This window comes from Athene cunicularia (assembly GCF_003259725.1).
Source record: "Athene cunicularia isolate RWA chromosome 1 unlocalized genomic scaffold, athCun1 chr1_part2, whole genome shotgun sequence".
In the NCBI taxonomy this organism is placed as follows: domain Eukaryota; kingdom Metazoa; phylum Chordata; class Aves; order Strigiformes; family Strigidae; genus Athene; species Athene cunicularia.
This window is the reverse complement of record NW_020799092.1, coordinates 1,073,189-1,087,065: the sequence shown is the minus strand read 5'-3', so window position 1 is coordinate 1,087,065 and position 13,877 is coordinate 1,073,189. Positions and strand designations below refer to the sequence as shown.

General features: G+C 50.9%; 1 protein-coding gene across 3 annotated transcripts; it reads left to right on the top strand.

Moving 5' to 3' along the window:
- Positions 1 to 1,947: 1,947 nt before the first annotated feature.
- On the top strand, positions 1,948 to 11,086 carry C1QTNF6 (C1q and TNF related 6). Of its 3 annotated transcripts, none has more exons than XM_026840962.1 (3): positions 1,948 to 2,052; positions 6,294 to 6,531; positions 8,042 to 11,086. In XM_026840962.1, the coding sequence occupies exons 2-3, from the start codon at positions 6,300 to 6,302 to the stop codon at positions 8,587 to 8,589; spliced, it is 780 nt and encodes a 259-aa protein (XP_026696763.1). In that variant the 5' UTR covers positions 1,948 to 2,052; positions 6,294 to 6,299; the 3' UTR covers positions 8,590 to 11,086. The 3 variants fall into 3 exon arrangements, with proteins under 3 accessions (XP_026696763.1, XP_026696761.1, XP_026696762.1); XM_026840960.1 differs by lacking the exon at positions 1,948 to 2,052 and adding an exon at positions 2,326 to 2,435; XM_026840961.1 differs by lacking the exon at positions 1,948 to 2,052 and adding an exon at positions 5,252 to 5,425.
- The last annotated feature ends 2,791 nt before the right edge of the window (positions 11,087 to 13,877 follow it).

The following is a 13,877-nucleotide window of genomic DNA, read 5'->3' as shown; positions in this document are numbered from 1 at the left end:
GGGCCCCGGCGCGGGGGACGGGGCAGCCCTGCCCGCAGTCACACCTCTGTGGTTTCTCACCTGGAAGCGTCCCCGGTGTGAGGCAGGGCTGTGCTCGGCGGGAGGCTGCAGGAATGGCTGGTCCCTGCACGCCGCGCGGTGTGCACATCCCGCAGGAATAAGGGGTTGTCATCGGGATTCTCCTCGGGGCGCCTCTCCGACACCACTGTCTTCCTGGAAATCCCACGTATTCAGCATGCAGGTTGTGGACCTGCAAAGCCAGGCAGAGCCCTCTGTTAGACCCTCGGAGGCCTTGTAGCTGCTGCAAGGCATCATACAGTCGCAACAGAGATCTGTTGCTGTGACAAGCATCGAGCTTTGCTGCACGGGCATCAAACAACACCTGTGCCCCGTGCCTTGGAGAGGGAGGGTTCAACATGCCCGGGCTGTATCAGATGGCCAGAAAACGTGGCAGGACTCTTGCCTTGTTTACTGGTTTTAGGGCCAGACACAAGACAGTGCTACCAAGTGATGGTGGAACCTCTCTGTTTCAAACCCCACCAGTGTCAGGTTGGTTCCCTTGGTGGGAAGTACCCATCACAGATCCAAGAGTTTCTGTGAGCTCTTAAACACCAGCTTGCCCCCTCTTATCACAAAGACCTTGTTTCTTTGGTGAGAAAGCTCATGGGTACCTCTGAAGAAAATTTTCTTGCCCTAATCACTGTCCACCTCTCTTAAGCACTCCTTGTGAGAGTTGAGAAGCCCCCCAGTAGGGATCTACTGTTGATAACTGCTCAGGACAGGGGAGTGTGTGTAGGAGAGGACAGCACTGGCGTAAAAACTCCTGGCTTTACAGAGGAGTGGATGGGAGGAGGAGGTGTTCAGATGCATTCACATGCAGAGAAGCAGAAGGCAGCAGGCTCAGCTGAAGGTTGTTTTTAAGAACTGGTTCAGACATGCTACAGTGGCACCTGGTATCTCCCACCCAGCCAAGCTTCTGGGCCTACCTAGATGCTCACAAGGCAGCAAAGTCTTGCTGGTTGCAGTAGGGTTAGCACTTGTAGGTACATGCTAGAGTTTGGGGGTGGATACTGGCCCAGTTTCTTGTCTCAGTGGTCTCATAAGCAGGGTCACAAGGTGGAGGTAAGAGATGGGACACTCAAGCTGGAAAAGTTGCCTATGGGGAGAGCGGCAGCCTGGGTGATGCACCCTTAGCTGCTAGGCATCTCCAACTGACACAGCTTGTCACCCCGTCTCTGATACACCATTCAGTTGTGTCTGGCAGACATGCAGTTGTCTTGGACTAGCTGAGGGGGCAGTGGGAAGTGGGAAAGAAGCTCATGCTTTCATGTCTAGTTCTGGAGACTGCGAGATCTAGCAACATCTTTGCTCCAGAAATTAGTACAGGTGAATAGCTTTTCCAGCTGCTCCTCAGCCACGTGGCATTTCAGCAACTCACAGCAAAAAATCTAGCAGTTTTGCCAGGCCTTGATCTCTGTGTGAGACAGTCCAGGCCACCAAGCAGCCCGCAGCAGAAACCCCTGCTGGCAGAAGTGCCTTAAAACTCAGCAGCAGCCTGTGTTAAGCCAGGGAATGTGTTATTCTTGGTTGATCCAGGCCCCACACGGGCAGAAGTTATGAGAGAAATGTAGCCAGGCAGCTGACATCCAACAGCCCTGCCCATCCTCAGCAATGTACAAGATATTCTAAGCCAGTAATTTTATATCACGTTGGTGCTCTTGGGTAACAAGGCCTGGCTGTTACACAAGCCTTGTGCACAGCCTGGAAAAGTTTTGTCTTATCATAGAATCATAGAATAATTTGAGTTGGAAAGGACCTTTAAAGGTCATCTGGTCTTCCCAATCCCCTCTGCAGCCTGGCCAGATGATCAGCAATCCTGATACAGCAGAGGGTCAGCTGCTGTTACAGGGTAATCCAAGGGCACCCCGAAGTATTGAAGCATAAAACCACACTGCCACCTTTCCATATCTCAAGTGTACCCCTCCCCATTTTCAGGCACTGCAGAAGAGCAAGGAAAAGGTAAGGCAGCGGTCAGACAGTGATGGAGAGGAGGTGAGTGCAGAGCAGTGCTTCCCAGCTCTTGAAACACGTGAGCTCTCATTGCAAGGGTAGCAACAGCAGTAGCCAAAAGCCTGAACTTTGCTTCCAGAAGGAATCAGCTGTTGAGCTGAGCAAATCGTGATGTGATGCAGGGTGGGTGGAAGAAGGGAGGGAGGGAGGGAGAGCCAAGCCTGACACGGGCCAGCACGGGTGGGGGAGGCTCTCACAAAGGCCTTGGAGGCAGGATGGAAATGACAGTAATTACATAAGAGCACTTGGCGAGCATCTGGCTGGAGTCAGCTGGGCCCCACCAGCCTGCTCTCCCTGCACTGCTAACCAGGAGCAGCTGAGGATACGGACAATCCAACGCAGGACCCCTCCAGAGGGGAACAGAGGTAAGAGGTCCTCCGCTTGCGACGCTCTTTGAGAGGGGGGGCAGAGGGGTGGGGAAAAGGGGAAAGGGAAAGCAGCTGCAGTGGAGGAGAAGCAGCCAGGAAGGGGAAGAGAAGGAGCTGTTTCTCTGCTTCTCGGTGTTGATGATACCTTTGCTCCAGAGGTTTTGGTGGGGGAGGAGCCATGAAGGATAAGTGTGTGGGTGTTTGTGTGTGTGTAACAGGGCAGGGGATCCACATGTGCAGCAGGGCATCAGAGCTGTACAGAGGGGCTGGAAAAGGGAGAAAACATCAAAGTCATTTGCTTCCTTCTGTACCTGTGGTAGAGAAGGTTAATAGGATGGAAGCAGTCACTGGGAAGAGCCAGGATTTACCCCCTATGGGGGGGGGGGGGTTGCAGGAGAAGAGAGGAAATGTAGAAGGAGGAGGAAGCAGCTGCTTTTGAGCAGGGATTGTTGCAGTCCAGTGTGGCCAGAGCTTCCCTGGGCTGCTTCCAAGACAGAGTGTTTGATGAGGCAGAGGGAAGATTGTTGATCACACAAGGTGCCTTCAGGCTTGAGTTACACCTAAAAGTGTGGCTGGCACACTTTTTGAGTTATTGGGTTATTGGATAGCATTCTCAAAACTCGTATCTTTGAGCACTTGGCCATACAAGCCAAAGCCTCCTGCAAATGTGGCTGCCCTGGCAAAATGTTGCTGGTACAGCCAGTTCCCTTCAGGAAGCAGGGCAATATTACCCTGGCAGATGTGTCTCTGCTGGCATAAACTGCTGCCCTGCTGGGCAATGCCACCAGTGCATGTCTTTGCTGGCTCCCTGTGGATCCCTATTCAGCTAGACAAGACATTAAATACAAAGTCTTGCTCACTGCCCACTGTTAGCTGTTCTTGCACTCTAATGAGACAAAGGCAAAGGCCCCAGCTGATGAGATTCTCCATGAAGAACGTTTGCTTTGTTGGGAGCAACTTGGGAGTACAAGTAGAAATGTGGGACAGAAATGAGGACAATAGCCTCCCTGCTACTTGGAAAGATAGAGGAGGCCAGACATAAGGCTGAGAGCTGCAAAAGGGGATAATGTCATGTTTGAAAATAAGTCAGGCAGGAAAACCTGAGGGAGTGAGGCACGGCAATGTTTCTGATGGGACAGAGGAACTTTGTCTTCAGTGTCAATCTCTAAGTTTTCATGCACCCCAGAAACTTTATTGGCTTTCAATAGTACTGTCAGCTGCCAAAATTCCCACCAGCAGCAGGCAAGAGTAGACAACACAACTGATCACAAAAACCTGCTTCTGTCTGCTGACAAGGCTCCATTAGCAAGACGTGTTGCCCTAACCGTTCCCCCTCTCATTTTCCAGCAGGGGAAACTGAGGCACAGGCAGATGTGGGAGACCTGCAATGGGTCTCATTACATGTCAGTGCTGGAGCCTGGCTAGAGGAACTCATGAATACAGCAGTAAATTTCTTAGTCTTCTTGCCGCCCCAGCTGGGAGACATGTTCACTCCATGTTCATTGAGCTCCAGGCTGACAGACAGCCTGAGAATAGCTCCAGGCCTCACAGCCCCCCTTCCTCCCTTCCCTCCAGCTTGCAGCACATATTTTCCCAGAGTTTTCCGCTTGCTTCTCCAGTGGTGCTGGGGTCCTGCCAAACGCCAGCCACTCTGGGAAGTGGGGCCTCCCATTCCAAAACCAAACAAATGGGAGAGGAAAACAGGAAAAAAATGTCCAAGCACACATAGACACTCACAAAACCCTTTCACCCTCAGAAACCTTGGAGCCTTCTCCAGCTCCTCTTGGAAATTGCAGCAGTGCTGACTTGGCGCTTCTGGTGCCCGCAGAAGAGAGCTATTGTTCATCCTTACTTCTGCCTCCAAAAGATAGATATGTGCACCCCCCAGGGTATAAATTCCCAAATCCAGTTTTGCTGCAGGGTAGGATCCCCAAAATCCTCTTCCCAAGATTCTGCAGTGTAAGAAAGTCTCCTGCCTGTCCCCTTCCACACTCTTCCCCCCCAAATACCCTTCATTCCCAGGTTCTGGTGCAACCACAGAGTGCTCACCCCAGCAGCACAAGCACATCAGTTGGGGGCAAAGATCATGGCCAGGGTTTGCTCCAAGTCCTCAGCTTTTCTGGCAGGTGGCTTCCCACTTCAGGCCAGACACACCCTCCCTCCCCTATGAACTGCTCAGCCTGGGACCTAACTGTGGGATGTGATGGGGGATGATGTATGTGTACTAGAGTGCAAGGCCTGGGGCCCTGCCCAGGAGGAGGGGATGACCGGTGAGGGGAAGAAAACTGATGCCTCTCCCAGTTGGCAGATGAGCATGATAGAAATATCATGCCTGGAGCGAGAAGCCACAGTGACACGCAGAAGAAGCAATGCAGGGCAGAATGAAAGATGTAGTTTGGGGACTCTGAGTGGGAGAGGCACAGCTGGGGAGAGAGCATGGCCAGACAGGTGAAGGGTTAATGCACAGGACAAGGGACTGGTGAAAGGAGTGAGGGCAGAGTTCTGTACCATCCCACCTGAAGGGAAGTCTGTCTCTTGCACTGATGCACTCACCTTGCCCATTCTGAGATGCTCAGGGAGGGACACTGCTCAGCTGCCTGCCCACCCTTTGCATGGGGTGCAAATCTGTACTACCTGCATTTTGCTGACCAGGGCTAGGCTGTTTGGAAGCAAAAAGGCAGAAAAAACAGCAAACAAAAATATAGATAAGGAAAAGGCACTACCTAGGAAATAGTTAAAAGGCACTGAAACGCAAGCCTCAAGCCAGTTTGCAGTGGAGAGCGCCCAAAGCCAGGGAGGGAAAGGGAGGGAGAGGAGGGGGGAGGGAGGAGGTCCAATCCCAGCTTGTGCACCCAGCCAGCACTGAGCAGTGCCTGTGCCAAGAGCCGGCTTTATTAAAGCCATGGGCCCGGAGGCTGGCTTTGCAGGCGGAGGGGAGCCCTGGAGCAGGGGCGGGGAACCAAAGAGGGGAGCCCTCAGCCTCTGGGGTGAGCTGCCATGCTGTGCTGGGGTGCAGGCAGAGGGAAGGGGGGCAGAGGCTGTGAAAGGGGCTTTCTCAGCTTGTTTGCATGTCGATCTTTCTAAGCATACTTCTCTGAAGGCTGCCTGCTCTGAGCTTTGCTTCCTTCACACTCTGCAGTGGAGCAGCTGCCCTATGGTCTGTCTGCAAAGGCCTGCACTGCCGGCTCCTCTCAGAGGAGGCAAGCAGCCCTTTGGGAAGGTGCTGGGGTCTGGCTGAGAATACAACTGAGCATTGGTGGGAGGGGGCTGAGGCACAGAAAGGGATGGGAATTGGTAGGGGGAAGGAGGGGGCTGAAATTAAGTTCCCATCCCACAGGAGAAGGAGCCTCTCTGCAGAGAGATGTGGGTCAGACTCCTGTTGGGACAGGGGTATCATTGGATTAGACTCCTGTAAAGAGGTGATACCTAGTGACTGGAGGACTGGAGAAGGTTTTTACAGCCCTCCCCACAGTCAGGAGCCTACCAGAGCATGTTTTTTCTAAAAGGGCCGTGTGGTTTGCCATGTTTCCTTCCTCTATCCCAGCCTGGGAACTGAACCTTCTAGTGGCTCCAGTGGTTTGCCTAGTGAGGGCCAAGCCTTCTTCCAGGGTTAGCACCTAGCCTCCATTTGTCTGGGCAGAAGGGCATGGGGCATGCTCTTGGCCATGTGGTTGCTACTCAGATTGCAGCCTTGAACCTTCAGGGTCTGCAAATGTGTGAAATCCCTCCACAGGACAATGCCATTTTATCCCACTGCTGGCTCCAGCCACAGAAAGATGTTTTGTGATCTGTGGTCTGTCCCCCATGTCCTCCCCTTCTTATACCTCACTCTGGCACTTACTTGTATCTTCCTAGGTCACCATGGACATAATTTACCTGCGCACACCCCTGGCCTTCCTTCTTCTCCCTCTTATTGTACTTGGGGCACCCACTGATGAACCCAACCTCACAGAACCAGCCCCTGGTGCTTGCAAGCGCTGTTGTGACCCACTGGACTCTTCCACAGATGCCCCACCGCTCCCTCTCAGCCACCACCACTTGCCCTACCCAATGCCAGAGGTCCGTCCCTATATCAACATCACCATACTGAAGGGTAAGTGCCCATCTTGGCCCTGGGATGCCAAGGCCTGCTCAGGGACTGGTGGCACTGTAGTGGAGGTGACAGCTGGGTTGCTGGCATGCTGGTCATGCTGACAGACTGCCAGATGCCATCCTGAAGCATATGTGCCCACACACACTGTGCCCATGGTTTAGATGTTTTGTGCTGTGATCAAGAGTAGCCTGTGAGGAGGGAGGTCAGTGCACATCTGTGCTGTGACCTCTGTGTCTCACGATGCTGCCTGCGACAGAGTCCTGTAGTGCCTGAGGGAAGGCACAGTCTCTATCCAGCTACAAAATAAGCATGTTTGGATGGTAGGCATTGGCACTGGGGAAGTCTGTGGGAAAACCTTCTCCAGCTCACAGGTCACATGCATTTTGGAGATGGTGGAGGGCAAGGGGAGGCAGCAGCTATTTGCAAGCACCTCCAGGCTAACTGGCAGTAACCTCCAGCTCATTCCACACTGCTGTGGCTGGCTTGGCTAATGGGAAAAGGCTCCCTGTTTTAGATCAGCTCCTCCCTTCAGGCCTCCCCTTTTAGTCTTTGCTGTGGGAAAAAGCCTGTTCCCAGCTGGATCCTGCTCCACTCGTTTATCATTGCTTTGTGGTTCCTTTGGGCTAGCTGGGGAGACTCTCCCCCTTCCCTGCCCAGCCTGGAAATAGCTGCAATCCATCAAAGCTCAGAAGCCTGTCTGGGGCAGATGGAGGCCTGGTCTAGAGTTGGGTGTTGCAGGTGTACCTGCAATACCACTCCAGAGATGGACAGGAGGGAAAGAACAAGGTCCAAATTTGGGATGCTGTCACTTGTGCTGGAGGCTCCTCTGACCCCCATCTCTTCTTTCTATACACAAAGTACGTCCTGGTGCTGCTCTTTCTCTGTATTGATGCCTGCCCAAGTGTGTGAGAGGGTAGAATTGCAGTATTAATTATAAAGGATGCCCAAAAGATGCTGGTATTGTCAAAGTACCAGTCCTCTAACTTGCACCGCCCCATCTGCCAAGTCTGACTTGGAGCTTGTGCCTCTGACCCACCTCACTGTCTGTCTCTAGTCATATTCTCCCACAGGCATTAGCACTTCTTCCCCTTCTCCAGCCTACAGCAAGAACGGTGTGCACACTGCATGGTTAATTGGGTCATAGGTGTGTAGGAGGGCAGGTGCTGTGATGGAGGTAAAGGAGTGTGGAGGAGGAAGAAGAGGTCAAAACCCCCAGTGGTACTTTACACTCTCATCCCTCCCAGGCTGAAGTCTCCTAGGGACAGGTCCTACTGCCTCCAGCAAGGCTGTATCATGTGATGAGCAAGGAGTTCATAAGAGAAGGTCGTACTCAGCTCGACTAGCTCCTTTCCCCTGAAGCACAATGATATTGTGACCCTCACGAGCATTCCATCTTCTGACACTGCCCCTTCCTTGACCATTCCTATGCCTCCTCATTAGGTTTTCTCACCACCACCTTCACGTCTCCCTCTTATCACACAGGAGTTTTGTCCTCTGCTTCCTCTTGCAGGAGAGAAAGGAGACCGGGGAGAGCCTGGTATGCCAGGGAAATGGGGCAAAGAAGGACCACGAGGTGAGAGAGGTGCCCAGGGCCAGAAAGGCAGTAAAGGACAGATGGGCACAGCAGGAGACCCCTGCAAGCATCAGTATGCTGCATTCTCCGTTGGTCGCAAGAAAGCGCTGCACAGCAGTGAGGGCTTCCAGGTCTTGATCTTCGACACTGTCTTCGTCAACCTCTACAGCCACTTTGACATGTTCAATGGCAAATTTTACTGCTACGTAGGTGGACTCTACTATTTCAGCCTCAATGTCCACACCTGGAACTTTAAGGAGACCTACATGCACATCATGCACAATGAAGAAGAGGCAGTCATCTTGTATGCCCAACCCAGTGACCGCAGCATCATGCAGAGCCAGACCCTCATGCTGGAGCTTCAGGAAAATGATGAGATCTGGGTGAGGCTCTACAAGCGGGAGCGGGAGAATGCCATTTACAGTGATGATGTTGATGTGTACATCACCTTCAGTGGGTACCTGGTCAAGCCCAGCCTTGACTAATTGCCACTCCTCCTCCTTAGAGCCTCTTTGGCCTTTTCTTTCTTCCTTCCTCTCTTTCTCTCTTTACTGCCCGCAACCACTGCAGATCACTTGGAAATGGGCCTGTCAAGTCTCAGGCACTGAGTGTGAAACTTGCCGCACTGGCTTCCACCTCACACTCTCTTGTAGCCAGGCCTGTATCTGTCCACTTACAGCATGATACTACCATCTTTTTTCCCCTCACCTCGTGAGCCCAATTTAGGCTATTGGCTTATTCTAAATCTGCCAGTAAACTGTGTCTGGCATTTTGGGTCCTAGAGCAGGAGGAAAGTCAAAATGCTGCTCCTGGGGATGTGTCCATCCTTGGGGCTGCATACACAAAGGACTCTTGTAGAAAGGGCTAGAAAGTCCCCACCACCCAGGTGCATCCTGGTTCCTCTCTGTCCCAACTAGACATGTTGGGTTTGCAGCCTGCAACATGGCCTTAATGTCACCTTTCACACCTATAGTCTGGAGAGTGGCCTGGGGTCCAATGTCCTCCTGTAATGCAAGGAAAATATAGGAGCAGTGAGAGATGGTTACTGTCTTTCCAGAAAGGGGACTGTTGGCCTTTTGATGTATGTCATTGGCTTTCTTAGAAACTCTTCTGGGTCACAGAGTCCAGGCTGACTGTAAAATCTAGGACTAGTGGGATTATTCTCTGTTTTAGCTCTAGATCTTTGAGGAGATGAAAAGCCAGACACTCAGCCAGACCCTTCAGAGGCATCTGCCATTGAATCAGTAAAGTCCACCACTCTATTCCCATTAGGGATCATAGGTACAGAATGAGAGAGAGAGAGACAACCCTGTAAGTGGTAACAACCCTACCAAACCTCCCTCCCAAACCTCCTCTGGGATGCTACTCAGTATTGGTTCTCCAGCTGTGAGAAGCTAGTCCAGACAGTGAACCCGAATCTGCTCTTTCCTTCGGCAGAGGTGCACCCGTGCCCTTCCATTGGTATCAGCAGTCATCCCTAACACAGGGGAGAGTCAAGCCCTGGCTCCTGCATGCCATTACATTGTCCTTCTGAAGGTGGTTCTCCCACACTGGTATTGAGGGACCTGAGCTGGAGTCTGTAAGGGCAATTGCACTTAAATCAGTTCCAGACCTGGTCAGGTTGGCACCTCTTTGCCTCTGTGATGGAAAAGAGATAGAGGTGAGACTACAGCACCTCACCCCAGGGTTAAAAGCTTCCCTGCCACATGCTCTGTGCCCTTTTCTGGCAATCTCATAAGAGCATATGGCTAAATCAAACTCCCACTCTTCTTGTCAGGTTGGAGATATTACAATAGGAAAGGAGTTGCCAGCAGTAGTTTTCTAGTACCGTTTGTACTGGTCTCACACTGCTCTCACTCACATCCCTCTGGGGTTGCTATGGTCCTGGGAGACCTGGTGACACTGACTCAGCACTTTGGGAAAACTACTTCTGCATGTTGTGATGGTCCTGTAAACAGCAGTGCCAAGAATTGTCTGGTTTTAGTTTCAGGACAGGAAAAGCGGGAGAAACTGTATTTCTCCTCTGCCCATTACTGATAATGAAGTCTGACTTACCTAGCTTCTGTGGTCTCATGATTAGCCATGATCTGTATCACCTGGGACCACCAGAGCTCTCCCATAGGAGATATGTATTATTATACAGGACTAGGTTGTCTGGTACACTCAGACCAGGATGGCAAAGGCACAGGGAGGACTCAGGCTAAATATTAAAAAATGAACTTGAGAGAATTGCAGGGTATTTTCTCTCTTGCCCTGTTTACTTACCCTCCCTGCTTTGCTAAGGAAGCAGTACAGACTGGAATGAGTTTCAAACGCTTTTTGCCCTGCATCCTCCCCACCACTGTCATTGAGGCAATGGGTATTAAAAAAAAGTTTCACTGGGGCAAATCTGGGTTTTTCCAAGGAAAATGTCGTGATGGTAACAGGGGAACTAAAGGACACTGTGAGTTTCTTCTACTCCCTTAGCAGGTCAAGCATGTGGCATTGCTCAGAGACAGGATTTCAGGCAGTAGAGAGGAAGCAGCATTCTGGAGGTGATGCTCAGGAGTGAATCCCTTTCTCTCTCCCTCAGCAGGCTGCAAACCCAGATATTGTCTATTTACAGTATATAGTGCCCCGTCATCTGTCTGAAGAGAAGCAAGCCTCTCTAACACTGAATATCTCCAGAAACAAATTTTCTTCTTCCTCCTTTTCTATTTGGTGTTTGAATGCCAGTAATAGGTCTCATGTTGTACCCATGAGCAGCCAGATGGTGCCTGATGCACATGAGAGAGGAGGGCAGGGGGACCAAAGGATGTGTTTAACAGGCTTCTTGGTGCTAAACATGATGGCAATCCCTTGGTGCTAATTCAGATTTCAGGGGTATTGGGTGCTTTCTGGAAGGTGTAGTAGGCTGAGTTGTAATGTACTGTGGAATTAATGGTGCTTTGTGTTACAAAACCAAACTCAAGAACTTTTGTATATATTTTTTTCTCAGTGATATTAAACGTTTTTCCCTGGTTGTATTGCACTTAGATCTGCTTTCCCCTCCCAGACTATTCCTTCTAACTCTGGTTATCACTGAATAGTGTGATAGAAATGACACTGACCTGAAAAAGACAGGTACAAAGTCTAACTCAGCTCTGAAACTTCCCTGGGCAACCCTTGGCAATCTTCTGTTTGTTTCCTTTGTGGAGATTTGAAGATATTTATTGCTTCAACACTTCCAATTATGACAACCCTCTCCTCTTTGCTTGAAAAGCTTTGAGCAAATTCAACGAAAGATTCTTTGGAAATTACAAAAAAAAAAATTCCCAGGACAATACAGTGGGTTGTAAGGTTCAAGTACTTAATTATATTGAGGAAGGTTGGGCTAATGCTGGAGTTCTGTCAAGGTGGATCAGACCCTTTATCTTGTGAAATTTTGAGCACATCCTTCTATCAAGCACTTAGTAAGCATGTGTGTTTTCTATTTTCCCTATGGTGTTTCTCTTTTGTCTGCCAAGAGGTGAAAGCCAGGAAGTGCAGATATAAGAGGAACATTAAACTGTTGACTAGACACTTGTGCTTGCTAACAGTGGGGTGAGTGGCAGTTCCAGAGTTAAGCTGAACACACATTTTTGGAGGACCTGTGTGTGATGAGAAAGGATTGAGGTTCAGGGCAGAGATGGAAAGACACTTGTCTTGACCCTTAAGTTGGTAGAAACAGGAATCCATGAGGGGGGGAAGGGAGACTTGAAGGCTTGAGTGAAAGATCTAGAAGTAGAGTCCTAAAGACAAGGGGATGCCTTTTGGAGGTTTCAGTGCAAGTTGAAGAGGTAAGTGGGGTTTTGTTTAGCAACTTTGGAGTTTGGACTGAGAGGACTCCTGATGAAATGGAGAAATGGACAAGAAAACAAAAGGAGATGCCCATATAGGACCTTCTGTTTTGAGTTTATCTTCATGTAGTTTCTCCTGTGGTTTGACATACACCAGACACTTTGTTTGGCAGGGGTAGAAAACATAATCATACACATCCTTACAAGTCTCTTTGGCCCTGTGACAGGTCCAGAACTAGGGAGATATATATTCTAGCAAATACAATACTCTGTCAGGTCAGAGCACGTATTTCTTTGCGGTTTTTATTTACTTCTGAGGAAGCAGATAGAAATTTGTCCTCAGGACATGTTGCACTTGTGCATGTTCCTGGCCCCTTGAGGTGAGATGCTGGTAGACTGGAGGTGACTTTGTCACACTTACAAATGGAGAGGAGTGAGGGAGGAGGGAGAAGTGAAAATGTATAACCAGAAGTTCTAGAAAAGTTTTCTATGATTTAATCCTTCAGCCTTCCCACTTGAAGAGGAAATTGCCACCTGATGAGTCTCTTCAGCAAAATCGCTTGGGGCTACAATGCATGGTGAAAGATGGGGTCTGTAGCCAGTGTCACCCATCACACCATGGATGCCTGACTGGGGAGCTGCTGTAGGTGAGGCTCAGCTCAGGCAAGGTTGGCCCTGCAATGCTGCTGAAGGAATGAGGGCTAGACTGGGTCAGACCAGCCTTGCTGCCCTGCCTGTGGGTGAAGCCATGCCCTGAAGGCCACAAGATCTCCATTCACTTCATTCACCCCATGACTGAGTCCTTTTCATGCAATGGGGCTGCCCTGTGTTATGTGAGCCTGGGGTTGGTGACAGCCTCTCTCCTGGGTAAAGCAAGAAGCATGCCCTGGGATGGACAGCTACAGCACTACCCCTGGGGCCATGCCTCTCTTTTCTGCTGAAAGACAGGCCCAAGTTCTGTTGCAAAGGGCTCTGTGGCCATGTCTCAAGATTGTTCAAGGTATCTTCCTGAGGGTTTGGCTCTTTAAACTGGCTTCCTGCGGGTTTGTGGTCTTACAGGTATGAAAGTGGGAGGGGGGGGCAGGGGGGAGAGGAGAGGAGAGAACAGGTAGAGAGGAGGTAAAGGTCAGGATATGATGCTGTCTCTGGGGAAGAAAGTGCATGTCAGGGCCAGCTCAGGAGAAGATGAAGGCCCTGCTCCTTGCCCTGTGATAGTTGTGGGAAAGGAGAAGAGAGAAGCAAGGCAAGAAAAGTAATATAAAAGAAGACCTTTGACCCTATTGGGGGCACTGAGATGGGCACAGGTGGACATGCCTGCACCCAAAGCACCTGGGAAAGCAGGGGCTCAGGGTAGTAGGACCTGGCTCCACATCTCCCCTGATCACAGGTGGGGCAGCCATGGGAAATGTCTCTGGCAGCCCCTCAAGCCATGGTGCAGGGCCTGCCCCACATCAGGGATTTGTGAACCATTCAGAGGGCTGCCACACTGTTTCCCCTCTGCTCCAGCCTGCTCCTCTCAAAGCACCTAGACAACTGCTTCACCCACCCCTCAGCCATATTTATCTCCCAGAGTCCAGGGAGGGAGAGGGGGTGATGCAACACCCCAGCCAACACTACCCAGTGCTGCAAGCAGAGCCCCTGCCTCCCTCCATCCAGTGCATGACAGCCAGATGCCAGCAATGGGCTGAACCTGCCCCAGATCTTTTTCTCACCTTCCCTTTCCCATTGCTGGCTGGGAGATGCTGTTGGGCCCAAAGGGCTGGATGTGGACCCTGCCCATGGCTGTGTGGATTGTGGGGCACAGCTGCATTGCCAAGGGCGATTGTTCCAGCACCTTGCATGGGTAGCATGGCCCTCCTCTGATCACAATGGGAAAGTGGGCATTTGCTGAACCATGACAGGCTTCAGAGGCCAGCTCGATGTGCACTCTGCTATGACACCCACACATGTATACGCATGCACGTACCAGCCCCATA

Excerpts from the sequence above, each read along its gene's own strand:
- C1QTNF6 (XM_026840962.1), top strand. The coding sequence starts at position 6,300 with ATGGACATAATTTACCTGCGCACACCCCTGGCCTTCCTTCTTCTCCCT. Across the intron at positions 6,532-8,041 it reads CAACATCACCATACTGAAGG|GAGAGAAAGGAGACCGGGGA; the intron begins GTAAGTGCCCAT and ends TTCCTCTTGCAG.